This window comes from Scomber japonicus, chromosome 4, assembly GCF_027409825.1.
Source record: "Scomber japonicus isolate fScoJap1 chromosome 4, fScoJap1.pri, whole genome shotgun sequence".
In the NCBI taxonomy this organism is placed as follows: domain Eukaryota; kingdom Metazoa; phylum Chordata; class Actinopteri; order Scombriformes; family Scombridae; genus Scomber; species Scomber japonicus.
Window position 1 is genome coordinate 4,261,685 of NC_070581.1, and position 21,856 is coordinate 4,283,540.

General features: G+C 39.1%; 1 protein-coding gene across 4 annotated transcripts in view; it reads right to left on the reverse strand.

Annotated features, from left to right (window-relative positions):
• Positions 1–21,162, reverse strand: part of asxl1 (ASXL transcriptional regulator 1) — a 32,827-nt gene extending 11,665 nt beyond the window's left edge. The window contains exons 1-7 of one of the 4 annotated variants that reach the window (XM_053318327.1): positions 20,833–21,162; positions 17,193–17,276; positions 11,278–11,397; positions 9,725–9,926; positions 5,428–5,597; positions 5,117–5,201; positions 4,646–4,812 (exon numbers count right to left, since the gene is read on the reverse strand). In XM_053318327.1, coding sequence (XP_053174302.1) covers positions 4,646–4,812; positions 5,117–5,201; positions 5,428–5,597; positions 9,725–9,926; positions 11,278–11,397; positions 17,193–17,276; positions 20,833–20,889 — 885 coding nt within the window. In that variant the 5' untranslated portion in view covers positions 20,890–21,162. Of the gene's footprint in view, positions 1–4,645; positions 4,813–5,116; positions 5,202–5,304; positions 5,598–9,724; positions 9,927–11,277; positions 11,398–16,141; positions 16,466–17,192; positions 17,277–20,832 lie in introns of those variants that run through there. The other 3 variants (XM_053318329.1, XM_053318331.1, XM_053318330.1) reach the window with 3 other exon arrangements.
• Positions 21,163–21,856: the final 694 nt, after the last annotated feature.

Sequence of the window (21,856 nt, forward strand, 5' to 3'; positions counted from 1 at the left end):
TTAGACGCTTTGAAGTAAGACCTCATTGGTAAAGAGTTTCTGCTTGAGACTGATCATCGTGCTTTGCAGTGGATCCACAAAATGAAAGACATTAATGCCAGAATCACCAGATGGTATTTGTCTCTCCAGCTTTATCGGTTTCAGGTCCAGTACAGGCCAGGAAACAAGAATGTCATCGCTGACTTCCTGTCCCGTGACTCTGAGGGGTAACGGCCTTAAGGGGGAGGGCGTGTGACAAAGTGGGTGAGAGCACACCATTTGTCCCCATGGACTACATTTGTACCATAACTTATTCATTTAATTATACTTGTTGTTTGGACCATAAATTAGTCAGTAATCATACTTTGCAGATACTTACTATCCCGGGTTTGTTTGTGTTTTGCAGTATATTTGGTTAAGTTACATCTCAGCAGACTTTTGGTTAAAATAAAACACACACTTGTATTAAGGTTAGTTAGAGTTTTTTGGTTTAGTTTGAGGATTATCTTTCTTTGTTACTCACCATACTTACCATGTGCTTAGGAAACAAAGGGAGGAGGTGTCCTATGTCTCCTGAATTTATAGACTGGTGACATCATTAATGATGTCTCAAATGTAGAACCCCGTGGAGGGGTGGTTGGTGAATTGTTGTATTAATTAGTAAGACCGTTTGTGATTTGATTTAAGTTTGGTTGCAGATGTATGGCGGCAGGCTGTATAAAAGTGATGTCATGGGAGTGTTGGTTAACTGCTAATCTTGTTGTTACTTACCTGTTTCAGGAGGGGCTCAGGACTTACCTGAGGAGTGGTATAGTCCACTTTCATTCAGAGGGCAGGCTGATGGAGGGCTCTATATAAAGGAGCTGTGAGACTGCTCAGGGGGTAGAGAGAGATTACTCTACTAGAGTGTAGCTGTGTACATGTTACTTTAATTTTATTTCAGTTATGCTTACGAGTTAAGTTAACTGTTTGTTTTGTTCTTTTTGTTTTGTACAACTTTTTGTTACATGTGAAACATAGTGGCACATTTTATAATAATAAAAATACCGTTGGACAACTGATCCAGCCTTCTGTGTCTGCCTCCTACTAAAGATTAGACAACTTTGGTCAGCCTGTACCACAATCTCAGTCACCACAGATGGTGTCCCTGCCATGGTTGGAAGAAAGAGGGGGGCTGTGCCACAGAAGAAAGAAAACAACTCTGATCTCATAGCTTACCACTGTCTCATCCATCAGACTGTTCTGTGTGCCTTCAAGAAGATTTTGCTGTAATGAACACAATGATGAAATTCATCAACTTCCTTAGGACATCGTCGTCCCTTCAGCATCGCCTCCTGAAAGAATTCCTGGAAGACGTTGAGGCAAATGCCAATGACCTACTACTGCACAACAATGTGAGGTGGCTGAGTAAATGCAATACACTGGGACGTTTCTGGTCTATTCGAAAAGAAATAGCAGCTTTCTTAGAGCAGCTCAAGAGTCAAAGAGCAATACAGTTTTCACTTTTTCTGCAAAATGAGCACAAAATGGATTTGTTTGCTTTTTTGTTTGACATTATTCTGGGTAAACCCATGCTCTCATTCCAGTGAGATTCTACTTCGCTCAGAAAGTTAGCATGGCCACCAAGAAAAAATCTTCGCCTGAGATAGGGAACCAATCACAGAATTGGGAGGTGGGCTCAAGGCGATGACGACCGTAGAGAGACTGTGTTTACATCCAGCATGGCGGCCACGGAGGTGCAGCAACCGTTCCAAGCAGCAGTAGATTGTGTGCTAAATACATTGGAAGGCAAGTTCACTTTGAAAATAGAACAAAAACTCGCGCTACATGATTTTTCCTTCATAAACAGGATGTGTGCGCTCTGCTCCCTACAGACTCTGAATATGTCATTGTCAATCATTGATATGATTCACCTTGCAACCAATCCACATTCCTCCAACCCCCTCCATGTTTCAGGGACCCCGGCCCGCATTTCATGTCATGTCAATTTCAATTTCTATTTCAATGTTAAATAAATAGTCTGCAGTTATACTTTTTATGTGGGACTCTGGGGCTACTGGGACTATTGTTTCAGCTTGTGACGTAAAGGCGTAGAGACGGCTTACGTAGGGGCGTGAACGACAGGAGGAGACGACAAAGGGAGAGGAGACATTTATCCGCAGTCACTAACATTTTCAACATGCCTAATAAGAGCAAATCACTGTTGGAAAATACTTGCAATGCCGCATGACATTAACGCAAAGTGGCGAAACTCCAAAGAAGTCAGGTAAGGAACCACAAAACACAATCCACACAGTAGCTAATGCTACAGTTTGTCAGGTACTCTCCCATACAGCCTTCCAAACATGTAGTTATCCTTGTGCGACATGAATTCACGCATTATGTTCCTCTTTGTCTCAGGGTTAAGATGCTTTTTGTTCCACAATTAAATAATAACTCGCCTAATGAAAACTTTGGCTTATGGATGAGGGTCCGGGATCATGTTTTAGCACTGATACACACGCAACAGCCAAGCATTACCATTAACATTAGCTACTGTGTGGATTGTGTTTTGAAGCAAAGTTAGTGGTTTTGTTACCTGACTTCTCTCGAGTTTAGCTATAGATTCCGCCACAGTACTTGGTGTAATATCTCACTCTCATTTCTAAGAGCTTTCCTAACCTCCAGAATGGATGTGGTGACAAAGACAACCTCCTTAAAAGGCGCTGTATACACTCCTCTGAACAAGGATATCAGAGCCATCAATGACATGTTTGCCTGTTCCCTGGAGAAGAGAGAGTCTACTTTTCAGTTGATTCAGTCCTGGAGGACAATCACAAGGTTGCACTGTCTGTTGAATTTCTAAACTCATTGACACCCTCATGGATGCCTGACCATGAAATTAAACTGAAATTAGGCGCTCCAGTCACGCTGCTTAGGAACTTGCAAGCAGGTTCACTTACTGTGGCCTCCATATACAAATATACATTCTTCTCACTGCTTTAATCTATGAGTGTGTGTCTTCTGGCAAGTAAACATGCTGCAGCACCCAACTGGCGCATTGTTCTAGTATTTTTTTAATTAATTGACATCACTTTGTAGAAATCTATTTTCACTTTGACTTACAGAGGGGTTTTTTGTAAATTCTTCTGTAAAAAAACCCAAATTTTATTGACCATGACTCAATGTATAAAAGCAATAAAAGGGGGTGCATACATATAGGCACTGTATTTGTTGTAACATGTTTTACAAATTGTGGATGGGGAAAATGACTTTGCTGTGGATTGAAAAAATAAATGGCTTTAATCCCTCTATCTCTCTAATAAAATATAACAAGCTGTGTTTTCCATTTTCCATTTCCATCTTTTAGTTTTGTCTGGCCTTCATTGTATAGCTGATGCAATGCTCTTTAGTACAATTTTGGATGCAGCTCTGCTTTCTTTAGGCTGTGTGCCCTGAACTGATATCCCCCTTACATTACTTGTGCAGCAGTAAGATTCCACTGATGAGTTTGCACCCATGGATGAAGAAAAGGAAGACTCTGAAATCTCATTGGATCAGATCCAGCCAGCTCTAGGTACAGCTCCAAACAGTCTAATGTCAGGATACTTGGTAAGTACATTTGTAATGACAAAAATACATACAGTTACAACATATTTTCTAGTCAGTCTTAAACAATGTTGAATTTAATGTGATGAGGTAGATCTGACTATTAAACCAATAGTCCCATTATGATACCAAACTTATGAGGAGGACAAATGGATGATTGGTTTAGGGTCAGGATACCTCTTACTGGACATTATGAACCCATGCATCAGTTCAAAGGCTGGAGACGCCCCTCTTTCATTGCCAAGAAGAAGAGACTTTCCCTCTATACTCACATTCCAACATACTCATAAGTCTACAAACAAGGCTTTAAAATTGGAAGTCAATGCTGTTATTTGTGATTGGGTTCATAATTTTGTTAAGGTGCTACTGGTGAATATACATGATTGAGCTACTGTTTCTTGCAGCACCAGGGGTATAGAATATGATTCATACACAGACTTATGGGGACTTAAGATGTATGCAAAGATTCAAAAAAAAATTGAATCAATTAAAGTGTAAATCATTTGGGAAAATCCTCTCAAGAAGAGCAAATATATGGCAATTCACTGTGTCGTCACGGTATTCAGTGAAACTCGAGATTTTGATAACTTTTCATTGCAAAGCTCTTTAGACAACAATGACCAGATTTGAAATCACATAATACATATGTCTAAATTTTGTCAATTTATATTTTAATTTATTTTATTGAATCAATAATTTTATTATTGAGCCATTTTGCCACACCCATGCCTTTCAAGATTATAAGATCTTTATCCACATTTTGGAAAAAAGAACTGAAAAAATACCCCCAGATAAGTCTAGATCAGATGGGTGTTATTCAGCAAAGGCAGACAAAAGATAAGATTTGCTTTGAGATTCTGGACAAAATTTACAAAGTACTTTCTGGGCTTTTACAGTCAACATCCACACATTTTATCTATTAGTAAAATAAAATACCCATTTGGAATACTAAGAGTGGCTGCTATCTTTTTTTAGATAATTTGCAGTTGAATAAGAAGCAGAGCAATGGTCTATGGGGTTCATTATTATGTTTGGTATTTGTATCAGGATATGTAACATAACGAGAAAAATAATGTACCTGGCGGTCCACTTCTGGCAGCAGCTGCAGCAACTGTTGCTGGGAGTGTGCAGGGAAGGCTGAGAAGGTCCTCACATTAATGAGAGCTCTGATGTTGGTGTTGACCAGGATGGAGCCTGGTGTTTCAAAATCCACATCTACCCCTCCTCGACTTCTCTTCATGGGTCCTGCCATAGTTAAAAGTACCACTTTAATGCCTGATGCTAAAGCTGTCTCCAGGTTTATAAAGATGAACACCAAAGACCAAACGCAGTGACATTATCCCAGCCCATTTTATCTCTACAGGATGTTTTGCTGTTTTGTTGGTGAATTGATTCAAATAAACTCATTTCTTTTTATAAGGTATGTGTGGTTTTGCTTATATATTAAGGAAATGTTGAGGTCTGACCTGTCAAGCAGATTAGATGTCTGTATTTTGACTTAAAGTACTATGTGTGTGTTTTATATGCTATTGTCTTAAGTAGTTCTTACCTGAGGGCACATGCTCTCCATTCACTTTAAGAGGGGTGAGGACAACACGAGGCATCATGACTGCTTTCTTCCTTTGCCTCCCTGACTGTAGCAACACAAAATGGTGAGATGGTCTCAGTTTTACAATCAGTATGTTAAGAAGCACTGTTTCCTGCTCCTATATAGATCAATATAGAGACATGGCTAACTTGTTGAGATAAATCCAGAATCAGCTCTTAAATAAAGACAGTGCATGGATTGCAGACCCGTCGACAGAGGGGGACAACCAGGTCATCTGTCCTGAGCCCTGGGTCTCCATGCAGACTGCTGACCTGTCTGGAGCGGCTCAGTCTGGTCTGGGTGTGCTGAGCATGCTGGGTCTGCTGGTTATCAGTGCGCCCCTGCTGTCCTGCTGCTCGGCTGAGGCGGGTCTGGGGCTGGCTGCTGGGAGCCTGCGGCTCTGTGGAGCAGGATGCACTGGAGGAGCTCTCATCCACTGAGGCTGCAGGTCAGGAAACAATACAGTTAAATCTGCATTCATTAAGACTAGAGAGAACCAAAGTGTTCTTTCATTTACTCAAGCAGAAACACAGATTTCTTTGTTAAACTGGTGCTTTATTAGAGCTGTGCACCCCTGTTCCTTCGACAGTTGATGTGCACAATTGAGCTTGTCTGATGACAAGGTGTGATTAAGGGCGCACTCACACTAGGGCCAGTTGTTCCATACCGTGCTGAAGCACGAATGTCCCCTCTCTCCTGTCCCCCGCTGGCCTGCACTCACATTAGCCCAAACCCAAGTACGGTTGCCTCCGATATATCATCATGTTGATATACAACATACGCATGGCACGACGTCATCATTAAGTGTGTTGTTTTGCCTTCGTAGCTCTGCTTGCTAACTACAAGTACATTATGCAGATTTTACCGAAAACTTCAGAATTTTTGTGCGTCTTGTCCCGTTGTTGCTGGATGCCATCCTCTGCCCAATCAAACACTCCAACTCTTCATCTGAACAATGTGAACCCTGTGGAGGGATGGTCGCATGGTTCTTTCATCTTCACCATGTTTCACGCATTGTGTATGTAACCGTGTGTGTACTAGGGATGGGCATGATTAATCGATAATCGATAATTGATGGTTAAAAATGTTGTCGATCACATGAAATCTTTATCGATCAAACGCTGGTTTCAAATAGAAGCTGTGTTGCATAGCGTGAGTCCTGAAGCAATGCAATGAATTTCACTATGTGGCAGCAATGAGACATCTTACCAACAGGGGGCGACATTTGACACAGAAAACGGCTCAGCTACCTACCAGCTGCCGTAGATATCAAACGTAAACATGAAGAGGTCAAGGCGAAGTTTGGGGTGGGACCTCTTCAAACTAAAAATGACAGAGTTCATTGTAAACCCAGTACCTGGGCCAGGCTACCCAGGTTAGCACAATACCTCTGCATCCTGGCTACTTCGGTCCCGTCAGAGCGTTTCAGCTGCTCGACTGACTGTCACCAGGCTGCGATCCCTGAGCATGCTAAAATGCTAAAATGCAAATCAACAAGAATCAGTGGACATTTACTTTGTTAGCAGTGGACAGTCACCACTGTAGCCTTTAGGTGAGTCACTCTTGTTGTTTTATGAGGCTCTAGTTAAAAAAGCATAATTGTGAAGTAACTGTCACTCACTCTCCCTCCCTCTTTCTCTCTCGGCTCGTCTTTTTTAAAGATTAAAGCTACTTTTCCTCTCTAGTTATTATGTAAAATAATGGAATAACTGTCACTGCAGTGGGTGTCATTGTCTGAGTTGGGACATAAAAATGAGTTGCAGCGGGAAAGCTACCGAAAAGGGTCAATACCTTTGTGGGTTCACTGTAATTTAAGTGTAATGATGATAGCCTTGCAAGTGATGCATTGTTTTTGCTCAACAAGAATGTTTTTACTCATTTTTGATTTTTCAAATTGTTGGCTGTATTGTCCATATTTGAATTCATTCATTATACATTCATTCATTATACATTAATTTAGGCTACTTATATGCATATTTAAAAAAAGCTTGTACAGACTGCAAATCAAGACATTCAGTCCAGGTGTTAACCATTTATGTTTGAATTCTCACCAATGATCACAACCTTTGGGTAATAACAGATAGAGCAAGATCTTAAAATAGAGGCCACCTCATTTGAAACAAGACCGCCTTTTCTATCATGAACAAAAATCTTTCAGCAAAAATAGCTAAAACTTCAGAGAAATTAAATCTCCAGGGAAAAAGCTCATATGCGCAATTTCAAATAGTTAATGCCACTACTGCTTAGGTTGTAATCTACAATACAAACTATATTAAATAAAAGACAAGATGCCTCCAGACCTGCACAGTGTACAGATATGACTGAAATGATTAATACTCTTTCATTTTATATAAAAAATGCGCCACTTACCCTGAACAGTGTTAAATGCTTGTTCTACAAAGACATTCTAAAATAGCCTGGACAAAATTATTGGTACCCTTTAGAAGTTGTAAGAAATGATTGATTTGTAGTGATACTTTAAAGGAGACTATTATGTGCAGGTGCTTTCAATTTTATAATGACTCATGCACCCAGTTTAAAAGGAGAAAATTACTCACTCTGCTGTTCTGTGCCAGTGTGTGCATGATTATGGCAAAAATCATAATGATTGTTTTGATCAATAATGAAATTGCGATTATAATACACGATTATGCATAGATTTGTAAACATAAGCATTTATTGAACCACCAGAACTCAACTTGAAATATATTTGAACAGCACAACCAGAAATAAATTAAAATCAAGGAAAAAAATATAATGATAAATGTAAATAATAAAACCTACCAAAAAAAAAATCCCGTCTGCCGAGCTATTTTTGTTGCTGCTTTTTTTTTTTAAATAAAATTTTATTTAAAACCATCTTGTAGTGCAAAGTACTGAAAAACTAGTGCAAAGTACTGAACAAAGAGTAGTACATTCATCCTGTTTAAACCTGTTAACAGATGATTAATCAAATTGGTTGTGTTGCCGCGGGCTGCAGTCACAATAGTGCGACATAGTTTGCACACTATTTCTTTCTGTTCGACGTCGGATAACTCAAAGCCAAAATGTTTCCAGACCACTGAAGATGTCCCAGTCCTACCTTTCTTCTTGTCAACCAAAGGCTGCCTTTCTGGCATTTTAAATCTCCCAGATCTGCGCAGAAACACACCATTCCTCCAGCGGATCTAACATAAGGGGCGGGACACAGAACTTGCTGGAAAAGACGGGGGCGTTGGATGGTTATGTCAAAGGTGCGCCGTGCGGAACAATAATCAATTATTACGTTTTTATAATTGTGGGAGGCCAAAATTGATATCACGATTAAAATTCAATGAATCGTCCAGCCCTAGTGTGCATCACATTAAACACGGAAAACAGATGGAAAACTAGAGAGTGGTCTGAACACATTTACACATATATATATGTAATAGCCAAGCATGGTCAACGTAAAGATTACAAGACCATATCCAAAGAGCTTGATGCTACAGTGACCACTGTTGCCAATATTATGAATTATTTTATGGCCCATCGAGCTGTAACCAACATCTCTTGACAGGAAACTGCTCAAATGGTCAAGAGAGAACCAAAGAATACTTCATTACAAAATGAAGGTACAGAAGGTACAATAGTTTCAAGTGTCTGTCAAAATGCATGTTGACAAGCCACAGTCCACTATATTTACAGAAGAAAAAAATTAAGCCTTCAAAGAAAAGCCTTTCCTTTATCTATACTGCCCAATGACGTAAGAATCCCTTTATTTCTCACCCTTGCAAGAACTAAAGTGGACTTGTAACAGAATGCTGCTGGATAGATCCCTGGGCTGACTGGATAAATCTGGTTGGGAAATGAAAGAGCAGCACTTTCCCCTCCATCATTATCACCAATGAGATGGCCTTGAGTAAGCTGCTCAGTGACTAACAGATCAGACTGTGGTTAGTCTTGACAGTGTTGCTGTCAGTGAAATTTCCCTGGATAAAAAAAGTTAGAAAAGTCAGTGGGTCAATCAGTCAGACAGACACTTTATTGATCCCAAAAATTAAAAAGCAAAGAAATTAAAAGGAAAGAGACAAGCAACATTCTATAACATTAGTAACCTCATTTGGGACAATAAAAAAGGAAATCCCATTGTTGGGCCAACTGGAATGCACATGACAGCATAGAAAGCAAATATATATCAGCATGATTATAAAGCAAAAGGTGGTAAGATGAGAGTCAACTGCAGCAGAAGACACGGTCACACAAATGGGACTATAATCAGTGTCTTCATCAAGTGAGAGCATAATAATGAAGGCTTGCTTATTCACTGCCAGGATGACTACTTCACTGTTGTTAGGATTCAGTCAACAGAAGCATCCACACAAAGAAAGACATGGCCTGCATAATGTATGTCTCTGCTCTCATACCAGTATATTATCAACAACAATCTAATCCAATCTTTTCTTCCCTGGGAAGTGAATGCATTTCTTTTTATAAATCTTCCCACATAGGTCTTTGTAGCTCTTATGTCAAAGTAGGTCACTGATAACATAACTTTCAGGAGACATGGTGTAGATAATGAGAGGTCACTAGTGTGTGGTGTAGTTTTACCATCATTGTCTCCACTGGCAGCAGCAGTGGTCTCAGTGGAGTCGCAGCTCTCTTGCTCAGTGGCTTCAGTAGCACCAACTGAAGACATGGCTGAGCCTGCTGCAGGGGTGTTGCTGCTAGAACCTGGGAGGGCAGTGCTGCTGGCCGGCTCTGTAGGTGTTTCTGATCCTGATGTTGTCTTAGTCCACTGCAGGGCATTTTTCTAGAGGGCAGGAACAGTGCAGAGTTAGCAGGTCATAGGTTTTCTTCATGAATCATTCAAATCAAAACATTTTCTCTTATCAATTGACTTTGTAGTCATGCATCACATCCACTGCTGCAATAAACTATTACATATTATATGTGTATTGAAGCACTTAAGGGGTGTAACAGTACCTATATTCGTCAGTAATGGTAAATGATCTTTGGTTTGGTATCCTTAAAAGTCAGCACTGCCACCAATCAATACTGGCTTCCTTTGGTGACCATAATAGGGATCAATTAACTTTGGCTATCAACATTTATTTAATTAAATATAAGTACATGGATGCATTAGATCTGATACATGCGGTCCAAATACGAAAGTGTGTACTAAAATATTTTGTCAATAGGATTCAATTATTGATAAAACTGACCCAATATTTAACTTTTCTACATTAAAATGCTACAAACAACCAGGTTTATGCTATATATTTTTTGAATTTGGTACTTAAATTATCCCAAATGTTTCCATTCAGTGTTACAACAAAAGAAATCCATAATTTCAATCAAATTAACAGTCTGTTTCATGATGTCACATCACAATCAGTGCTGTGGTTGCCTGCCAGAAGCTGTCATAAATTTTAATAAATCAAGTTTTTTTCAATTCAATTTCTAGATTTTGATCTACATTTTTAATATATTTTTTTTATATCTTTTTACCAGATGAAGGATTTTAGTAATCAAATGTCAGGATTTTCAGTTTTCAGAGCAACAAACTGAGTATATGTTAGCAGCAGTTCGGCTCACAGCCCCTCTGGACGTCCTCTGTCTGCTGAACAGTGAGAAACACTTAAACTGCTTCATACAGTGTTTTGCCAATTGTAATCATAAGGTCAGTTTGTTTTAGAAAGAAGGTGGCCACTGTGGATAATATAGCTCCCGGTAAAAATCTCCTGAATGATGAGCAATGATGAAGGAATCCCAGCTGGGAGAAGCTGACTGCAGAACACCATCTATACAGCAATGATGGTATATTGTATGTTTAACTAGAGAATGCTCCTGATGCGATTCTCTTGTGAGAAGATGTTTCACTCTGTTGCAGTTGTTTAAACTACAGAAAGCCTCAATCCATTTGCAACTGTACAGTTATGTGACAGAGTGGAGCTTTTTTTGTTACAAACCATCGTTGGAGCAATCCAGACACCAGCTGCAGATAGCACTTTTACCACAACAAATTTTAACATCAGCCGATATGACCTGCCATTTGGGCTACTTTCTATTGACACCAATTATGATGGTAATACTATCCAACTAAAATTACTTTAAGCAGCAGTGTGGCAAAGCGCTGAGACATAAGAGGATAATTTGATTACCTTGAGAGTGAATAAGCTCATCCGTCCAGGCAGCTTAAAGAAGATGCTATTCTTGACTCTGTCTCCCCTCACCTGAGAGTGCAGCATGGTGACCAGGCAGGCCAAAGGAGCTGTGCCACTGCATATACACATACACACACACACACACACACACACACACACACACACACACACACGGTCAGGCTGAAGACAAAACTCATGAGGGTTAGGGTAGGCCAATATGGCATTACGCCAATATGGCATTACACTGTACACCTTGACACAATATACGGTGCATCCGGAAAATATTCACACTTAACTTCCCCCCACATTTTGTTATGTTACAGCCTTATTCCAAAATTGATTAAATTCCTTTTTTTCCCTCAATCTACACACAATACCCCATAATGACAAAGCGAAAAAGGTTTTTTAGAAATTCTTGCAAATTTATTAATAAAAAACTAAAATATCGCATGTACGTAAGTATTAACCTCCTTTGCTATACCATTAAAAATGGAGCTTAGGTGCATCCTGTTTCCACAGATCATCCTCGAGATGTTTCTACAACTTGATTGGAGTCCACCTGTAATAAATTCCAATGATTGGACATGATTTGGAAAGGCAAACACCTGTCTATATAAAAGGTCCCACTGTTGACAGTGCATGTCAGAGCAGAAACCAAGCCATGAAGTCAAAGGATGCGTCTGTAGGCCTCCGAGACAGGATAGTATCGAGGCACAGATCTGGGGAAGGGTACAAAAAGATTTCTCTAGCATTGAAGGTCCTGAAGAAAACAGTGGTCTCCATTAGGGCTGCACAATATATCTCAAATTTACCGTCATCGCGATATCAACATGCGCAATATACATATTGTTTCCACGCACTACACATTCAAGCTGTGCATGTCAATATAGATGGAGCCTTACTGCCCTAGATGCCCGCCCCTGTAGATACGAGTGGCTGAGGTCCATAGCCATCTACAAGACAACCACAAAGAACTATACGAAGTGCTTCAAGAAGTTAGCGTTAGTAAAAGTAGAACTACTGACGTCTAGTCAAGTAGTAGCAAAACAGTCCAGCAGGCATCCATTTATCAGAGTTTTACAAGTGTAACTCCTTTTAAGAAAACATCAAAGCGCCACAAAGAAATAACAGAGGCCATCGCAAGTTATTTGGATTATGAATACAGTGAGCAGAGAGGGCTTTGTGAGTCTGATAAACAAACTGGACCGAAGATGAGATGATTAGGAATATGGGAGAGGGATGAATTTTATCAAAGTTACAGTGTATAGCATAAAGAGCAAAGTGAGACATGAAAAACGAACAGCATAGCATGTTGCTTTGTAACCTATTAATGATTTTTAAGCTCATGCACACACAAGTTAGGCTACTGCATGGTAGATGATTGTTGCCATTCTCAAACACTGTAGTATTGGTATTAATAGTCTTTAATTATTGTAGTTATAAACTAATAATAATAATGATGATACATTTTATTCATAAAGCACTTTACAATTACAAAGGAAAACTCAAAGTGCTACAAGACAAACTCCTGGGCTCTGCAAAACATTGGTGGGACACTTTCCCATAGCAGGAAAGAGAAGGTGGCACTGAAAAAAGCACAGTGGGAGCACAACCTCCCAGACCACTCACCCATCACTGAATGCCCAACAAGGTGGGGGTCCAGGCAAAAGATGATCAAGAGAGCCCTGGAGCAGCAGCGGCAGCAGGTCATATATGACATCCTCTCCGCAGACAGAAAATCAAAGGAACTTAGTTCCCACCTGGCAAGTCCTGGATATACTTGAGTCTGTAAACCAGGCACTACAGCCTCTGCAAAAATTTTCAGGTGCTCTTTCGGGCGATTACGTTAGTGTTTCTTATTTGAAACCAGTCCTTCATCTGATGAAGACACCAGTTCTTGGAGAGAAGGAAGAGGACAGTGATTTAACAAAGTCCATTAAGATGAAACTCCTGGACTACATGAACACTAAGTATGACAACCCAGAAACCCAGGAACTTCTGGATGTGACGTGCTTCATGGATCCCAGATTCAAAGCCAGCAACATCAGCAGCATCTCAGACATGGGTGATGACCAGGGTGATGTCAGAAATGGAAGCAACAGCACTGAAGGTAATAATGTTAAACTGTTTATTTGACACAAGGGTGATAGAATATCAAAATCAAAGCTGAACTCAACAGCTACTTGCTGTCCCCCACCATAGACAGTAAAGCAGACCTGCTTGGTGAAGACTGAGCTGAGTAAACTAGCCAGGAAGTATCTCTGTATACCTGCAAGTAGTTCACCCTCAGAGAGACTTTTTAGCACATCAGGAAATGTTTTAACATGCCAACACACGTGTTTAAAACCTAGCAAAGTAAACATGCTGGTTTTCCTATCAAAGAATTATCATAATAAAGCATGCTCACACAAGTGTGCACACACAGAAACACACAGACACACAGTACATTACATTACATATTGCCCTATAGTGATTGCTCTTCAATGCTTCTACTTGAGTTTATCTACATTGTTCCTTGTTCTAGTTTGTTTTGGCTGAGAACTTACTGTGAAGTTAGATCATTATTTTTGTGTTTAATTTTACCATTTATTATATAATTTGGTGGCCTAGCACACTTTACTTAAAGAGGTAAGACAATTGCAATGAGAGATATTGCAGTTGGATTTACATTTTTAAGTTTGCATCTATTTTAAATTATTTAACTTGTTTTCAGATTTTTACTTCTTTCTTTCAACAATCCAGGTAGTAAGGGATGTTTCTTTTTAGAGAAGCAGAAATGTTTTAAGGGGGCATTAAGATGTTCTGTTTAAGTCATCACGAAACTGTATTACCATGCATCCAAGTTAGTTCAATGCCAATACAGCAGCTGTAGCCAGGTGCAATTGTTTCAATAAAACATGTTGTTGGAATGGAAATATTGTGTTTCTTTTTTTTTTCAGTGTCTGCATAGGCAACTCACTGAAGTTTGGAACTACCATGGAGGTGGCAGCATCATGCTGTGGGACAGGAACTGGGAGACTAGTCAGGATGGAGGGAAAGATGAACGGGGCTAAGTACAGTGAGATCCTTGATGAAAACCTGCTCCAGAGCACTCAGGACCCTAAGCACACAGCCAAGACAATGAAAGAGTGGCTTCGGGACAAGTCTGTGAATGTCCTTGGGTGTTCCAGCCAGAGCCCAGACTTGAACCTGATTGAACATCTCTGAAAAGACCTGAAAATATCTGTGCAGCGACACTCCTCATCCAACCTGACAGAGCCTGAGAGGATCTGCAGAGAAGAAATACCTCAAATATAGGTGTGCCAAGCTTGTAGCTTCATACTCAAGAAGACTTGAGGCTGTAATCGCTGCCAAGGTGCCTCAACATAGTACTGAGTTAAGAGTGTGAATACTTATGTACTTGCGATATTACAGTTTATTTTTAATACATTTGCCAACATTTCTAAAAAAAAACAAACCTTTTTCGATTTGTCATTATGGGGTATTTTGTGTAGATTGATGAGAAAAAAAGGAATTTAATCAATTTTGGAATGAGGCTGTAACATAACAAAATGTGGGGAAAGTGAAGGGGTGTGACTACTTTCCAGATGCACCGTAAGTAACCAACTGTCAAAGATTTTCTACAATTTTTACTGTGGTTGATCAATAACATGGCAATCGTAACTTGGACTAATATAGCATATATTAACCCTATTACTAATCCATACTAGTACAGCATATACTGGCAAAGCAAAATTAAACTGATACCTATAACACACTGATAATTAATGTCAAGCAATTTATAAGTAACATGAATAATACAATATTGGGTTTAGACTTATTGCTAATCCAGTGAATAGAATTTCATAAATATGTATTTTATCAATAAATTACTTTTTTAAGGATTTATTTTTGGAGGGGGACATGCAGCAAAGGTCCCTTGCCATAGTCAAACCGGGGACGCTGCAATCATGCGGCTTACCACTCAGCTCGCAGCGCTCCAATACATAATTTTTTAATAAGGGTTCTATAAACATTAGAATACACAGTGTATATTGATATTATGATGTTAAATTACATTAACCATCGAATTTGGTACTATTTGAACATGCAATATGTTAAATAAAAATAAACTTTGAGTTAGCTGCTATGCTCTGTGCAGACTGACTCTTGCATGTCAAGGGAGAGACCAGAGACAAGTGTGACATGAAAGAAAAGGGCTCTAAAAAGAGAAAAGTAGACAGTGAAAAGAGACCTCTTAAAAAGAATATGTCCCTGTGTCTAGACAGAAAGTGTAGCATTAGCAGCACATTTATCAGATTGGCTGCTGCAATCGAGGACATTCAATAGTTACGCATAGGTCACTTGTGTTTTGTTTTTAATTTAAGATTTTCTCTGGCATAGACGTCTTTATTTGAAAGTAGAGAGACAGGAAATTACAGGAGAGAGAGTTCTTAGCCTATTATTTATATTATCTGTGTGTAATAGAATGTTGTTGCTTTGGTGAATATACTCATTCACATCTCACATCAACTGTATTAATTCTTCTATGCATTGAAGTAGTGGCCAGAGGCTGAGTAATCAGCCTGCTCCAAACAGGCACATTTTGAACAGGCACTGCACCAGTTGTTTTAAAATCCAATTTCTTTAAGATTTTATTACAGACTCATAGGATGAGTACAGTAGAAAAATAAACAATTTTCTATTAATTAATTTCAGGGATTCTGTTGATACTTTTGAAAAGGTGACAGTAATTTCTAATTCTAGAACTCTGGTACCAAACTGTGATGCCCGTTTTATGTCCAATGACTTTGCAAAACAATTCTGGTTATTCTGTTGCCATAATCATTTTATTTCCTTTATGAACACAATTCCAACCTACCTCCTGTTTAGGACAGCAGCAGTTCATGTAGGTCCATGTGGGAGGAAATGTAAAACAATCAGTTATAACCACATTAATCGACATATTTAGTTGATATGTATGCTGTCTGATCAGTTCGATGGCTGCTAAAAATACAAGACAAGTACATTAGATAGTCAATTGCGACATTGGAATAATCAGATTTTCCTGTGTTTGTGTGTGTGTATTAAGGGTGTGCAGTATGATGACAATAGATTGTGAATGATTAAAATGTCTCTACGATCTGCCTGGACAAAGAGGTTGTAACTATTGTGCACCTCTTTCCAGCATCTCCAATCTGCTAGTAAAATCTACAGCAGTTTTAATGTCCTGATAGGAAGCTCACCTCTGCACACCATGTTAAATTGACAGCTGGAGGTAAAGCAGAGCTACCAGTTAGCAGGCAAGATAACTATTTCTTGGCATGCCGCAAGCAAGCTAGTGTAATGTCAGCTCAGTGTTGGTCCCCTTTTTTAACAATGCACATCCTGCCATTGCCATTTATCTTAAACGACACACTTCTACACAACATCAACTATTTGCTTTTCAGCTGTGAAATTAGTTTGATTGTACTGTTAATTTGGTTTCCCACTGCAATATCCCTTTTAAACAAGGCCAAGTAGACTGTCACTATTTTTTAAATGCAGCTTTGCACAACCACTCTTATCTATTCATATAATTATTTGTGTTTTAATGTTCTGTCTTGGGTTTATGTATTTCTGTTGTTTAGGAGCCCCTAATCCAAGACACATTTCTATCATTATGTGATAAGACATTTAAGTTATTTGAACGTTGAGTACAGTAGTACTGTCTCAGTATTGAGTACTGTTCACTAACTTGCAAAATAGTATTAAAAAACCAACATGAAAAAGAAATGTGATAACATTGTAGACCATGATCCTGTCCTGAAAAAACTTGATATATTTCTGCCATATTGCCTATCCAGTGTGTGTGTGTGTGTGTGTGTGTGTGTGTGTGTGTGTGTGTGTGTGTGTGTGTGTGTGTGTGTGTGTGTGTGTGTGTGTGTGTCTGACCGCATTTCCTTCAGCCCCTTGGTCTGGATGACATGGAGGATTTGTTTGGGAGTCATAGGAGCATCAGAGAAGTTCTCCAAAACCTGTAAAAAATCCACATTATTTTTACCACACAAATAAAAAAAACACGTATATACTAATTTAGATAAAAGCCTGGATACAAGAAAAATAAAGGTCAATCCCCAACTCAAGACCAAGTGCCTTGTAATAAAAAATGTGTTTCTGGCTGAGGACAGTCTCTCCCTTGCTTTAATTTGATACACAATAACAGTAATGGGGAACTAACCGATCATGAGAAGCAAAATCATTCTAATAAATAAAGAAAGTCGTTTATGGTTCTTTTGTTGATAAAATGGGACATTTTTTTCCCTAGAGGGTGAATCAGAAAGCAAAATATAGAACCTGTAAATAATACACTTGAGTTTAATCTATAATCTGTCCACAGTCCACAGTTTGAAACTGCAGTGTTGCTGTAATATATCTGATCAATCCAAGCATTGCAGTGGCCAATAAATAACTTATATCCAAGGGGGCATGTTGTATGGTAAAAAACTTCTGTGAAGTCTTCTCTCATGTATCCTCGCTCATAGCTCCTCAGAGATCACTCATTGCTTCTTGGAGCAGAAATACAAGGCTTGGGATGGCCTTCAAAATGGCCATATGCACTTCCAGCTCAAGAGAGGATCAAGAAACAAGGAAACATTAAATAAAAGACTTGGATTGTATGCGACGTAGCATAATCATCTACCTCAAAATGATCTATGAGCTATTTAAAAGAAGAAAATCACTACCAAAAACATAACATAAAAATTAAAATGAAATAGAGGTCAGCCAATATTATGTGCCAATATGGACCTATCACAGATATATTGGTATAGGTGATCATGTTATGTGCCGATATTTTTATTTTTAAAAGTCATATAGGATGCATTTGTTGTATATTTATCCTTTTTCTTAATTCAAGTTTAATATATGTATGTTTTTTGTTATTTCCCTCATAGCTAATTTAATTCCCACAGACGTTTACTGTTTTGTACACTTATATCATTATATACAGTAAGTTTATTGTTAAACTGTAAAATATCATACCTAAATAACTATATTACAAAAAAAATGTATTTATCTTTACATTCTGTACATATATTATTACTGGCCAGACTAAAAACGGTACCAAGAATGACCTTTTCCATTACTATAATCAATGTGGGCGGGGTTGTCATAGCACGGCTGTGTGAAATTCCTGTGACTGCGTTTTATACACAACACAAAATACAAAAACAACAGAGGACATGGAGGTAATGGTGTACTTGCTGCTTGGTCTGTGCCTTTTTTTCACACACAAAGCAAGAGAAATTAAACGAATTGCTGTAACTATTGTTGTCGGTATTTAAAAATGGCGGGTTTGAGTCTTGTGTGGGACAGCTCATGACTCTCCAGTGATGAAACTCTCTGACCAATCAGTGGCCAGCAGTCGGTTGACGTCACATTTTAGTATCGGCTCGTTGGGAACCTCAGCAGAGCAGGTACTAAAAAAAGTACCAGGTACCATCCCTGATGGAAACGCAAAAAAAACGAGTCGTGTCAAGCCGAATAGTACTAGAACTGTATAGTGGAAAAGCGAAAATAGAGGTCTGCTCATTGAAAGGTGTAAAAGTACCTGATTAAACATTTGTTTTTCACAGACTCACATGACAAAAACTATTTGATATGAATCCAATATTTTTTATTTCTAAATAGATGTGACCAAGACACAGTAAATAGGGAGCAGACATTTTGTTGTTAAATAATCCTCAAAAACTTCATACTAACAGAAATTATGACAACCCGAGAGAGACACAGCTGGAACTTTAGCTGAAGCACTGGGAAAAGCTGCCAAGGAATGGGGTACATGTGTGCACACAATGCAAGTAACATTTTACTGGCCAACACACAGCTGCTGGAATGGGATTTAAGGCCATGCTTTGTGCATACATTGAAACTAGCAATAAACAATGGCTTCAAACCTGCTACAATAGCTCATGTTATTGTGGCACAGAGGCAAGTCAAGCATTAAGAAACAAGGGCAGCTTACAGCTTAACCTGCATGTGCACGGTCTGATCCAGTGATGCTACAACAGGTACAGGAAGAAGATACACCAAACTGGCAGATGCATGGACACTTGAGCTCACGGATGAGTGCTGTCAATCATGAAAGAGCTGGCGCCTGTTTTAAAAACACTGAAGATGGCTACAACTGCACTGTGTGGCATGTCAAGAGTCTTTATTTCCATGATTTATTCAGTCACCACAACACTGCTAATAAAGTAACTTAAATCATTGAAGGCGAGTTGCTGAAGGTGGCAACATTCAAACATACCGTGTCAAAGTCAATGAAAGAGCACATGGCCCCTGAGAGTTCTGACACAGACAGAAGGTGTCTCTCTTCACTTCTTACTTGGACCCATAGCACCAAGAGTCTGTCCGTATTTTTGTAAACTACAATACAGCATTCTGGAAAAAACTGAGATTGGAGCTTTTAAATGTAGCGCAAACCAATAGGCCTTTATCATTTATTATATAATAATTTAATATCAAATAAAAGCTGGGGTATAAGCTACAGTGAACCTGTATTTCACCAAAACTTCTCTGTTTAGACGAAAGAGAGAATAGCAACCTATTATTCAAAACAGACAGTCGTCTTTAGAAATGTATGAAACTGTACCTGTATTTGACTTTGGCTCAGCACTTGTTTTTGCTATACAGCTGATACCTGACGCTATACAGAAGAATAGGGTCAATCTTTCCAAAGAGAAGCAGCTAGTGAACCCACTGCACTCACACAGAAAAAACACATCTGACTACAAATCTACACAATCTTATACTAACTTACTTGTCCGACATTTGGCTGCTCTGTTGTCAGTGTGCATTTTAATTAAATAAGTAAAGTTGATTTGCAATTAAAATAATTCCTACCTATCTTAGATTCAATGTTTCGTGTGATTAAGTATTTCCTATCTATTGATGTTGCCTTTCATCAATCTTCGACAGAAGCAAGTTGATTAAACAACCGTTGACAGATTTTATTTATTTTCCTGCACTACTACTCGATGTGGATGTTCAAGACAACTGAGTTAGTAGTTAGCTGTTAGCTTTGGACAAGCTAAGCGTGTACTGCGCTCAATTAACTACAATTAAGTTACACCAAGTAAATAATTGCAGTAACGTTACGTTTAACTAACCGTAAAGTAGACAATTAAGTTGTTGCAGCGCTGATTTATCCTTTAAGTTACTTGGGCTGCTATGGTGGTAATTGGCGTGAGGCTAGCTAGCTTGCTGCCTAGCAAACAAAGACCTCAAAACAGGAGAGGTGGATGTTGGCGTGCTAGCCACTGTTAGCATGTCGCGCTGCAAGGCTCTTTATGCCAGCAGCCAGAGAAACATACAGCAAATGTTAAGTGTGCTTTCTCGGTTACATTTAAACAGAATATAACCCGCCTGCCAGTAAGGTGCCGTTAATAGTTGGCTGGTGCCACATCAGAGCACCGGTGGTGGTCGCAAGGATAATATCCGAACACAACAACACATCTGCAGCCATCACTTCACGCTAATCCATACAGAAATCACATGCGGCGAGTTAAATTTTCAACACAGACGGTTTACCATGCGAGCCGCCTCAGCCCAGGTCCGCTCCTTCTTTCTCTTTTGTTTGTCCTTCATTTCCTCTGCGCTGGTGTCTGCGGCGAGCCTGCTGTGTGTCTGTAAAGAAACCTCAATACGGCGGTGGTTTAGCTGCTGAGCAAAATGGCTAACTAGTTCTAGGTTGACGGTGTACAGCCCAAAAGAAGATGTAGTTTTTAGCTCGGAACGGTGCTACGGTGTCCTTTAGTCCCTGATAACAGACGCTATTGTGCCTACACTAGCTCAACATGGTCTTGCTGTAGCATGAAAGCAGTGAGACCCAGGCTGGTTGTAGTGCTGCTGCAGGACAAGCCTCTCTGGAATGCAACAACCAGGTCAAAGGTCAAACCCTCCGCAGGAATGCAACAAAACAATGTCTAGTCCTCCTTATGCAAATATTACATTTGAACAGATGTTGCATTCAAATAATGCTATTTGATATCAGAATAGCATTGTTTTGATTGAGCTTCCCATCCTCCCGGACTATATTTAATCTATATAACATGTAACAACTGAGTCCATCTGCTAGAACAACAAAATATTTGATTCATAATGTAGTCTCAATGTAGTCTAGATTATAATAATATGAACATTTAAACTGGCTACAGGGTCTATTTTTCTCTGCACATATAAATCTACTTTTATGGTACTATTGAATGATGACTATAGACAAAAGTAATGTTGAGGTCTTCCCTTTTCTATTTATTACAGAACCAGGCATTATCCAACAATAGAACAGGTGTGCAAGAAAAAAAGAAAACAGAAATCGTGATATGGACATAGACAGCATACACACAACACAGCAAAATAGGAGCCACAACATTCAGAACACTCTTACTTTATGAACATTATACAATCAATAGATCATGTGACAGACATACAAGCTTTAGTTGGACAAAGCTGAAAATGTATGGCTAGTTGATTGACAAATCATCATTCAATTTTGATAATTAAAGTAATTATTGATTAATTTGGCATGATCCATCTGCTGCTCGCTGATGTTGTT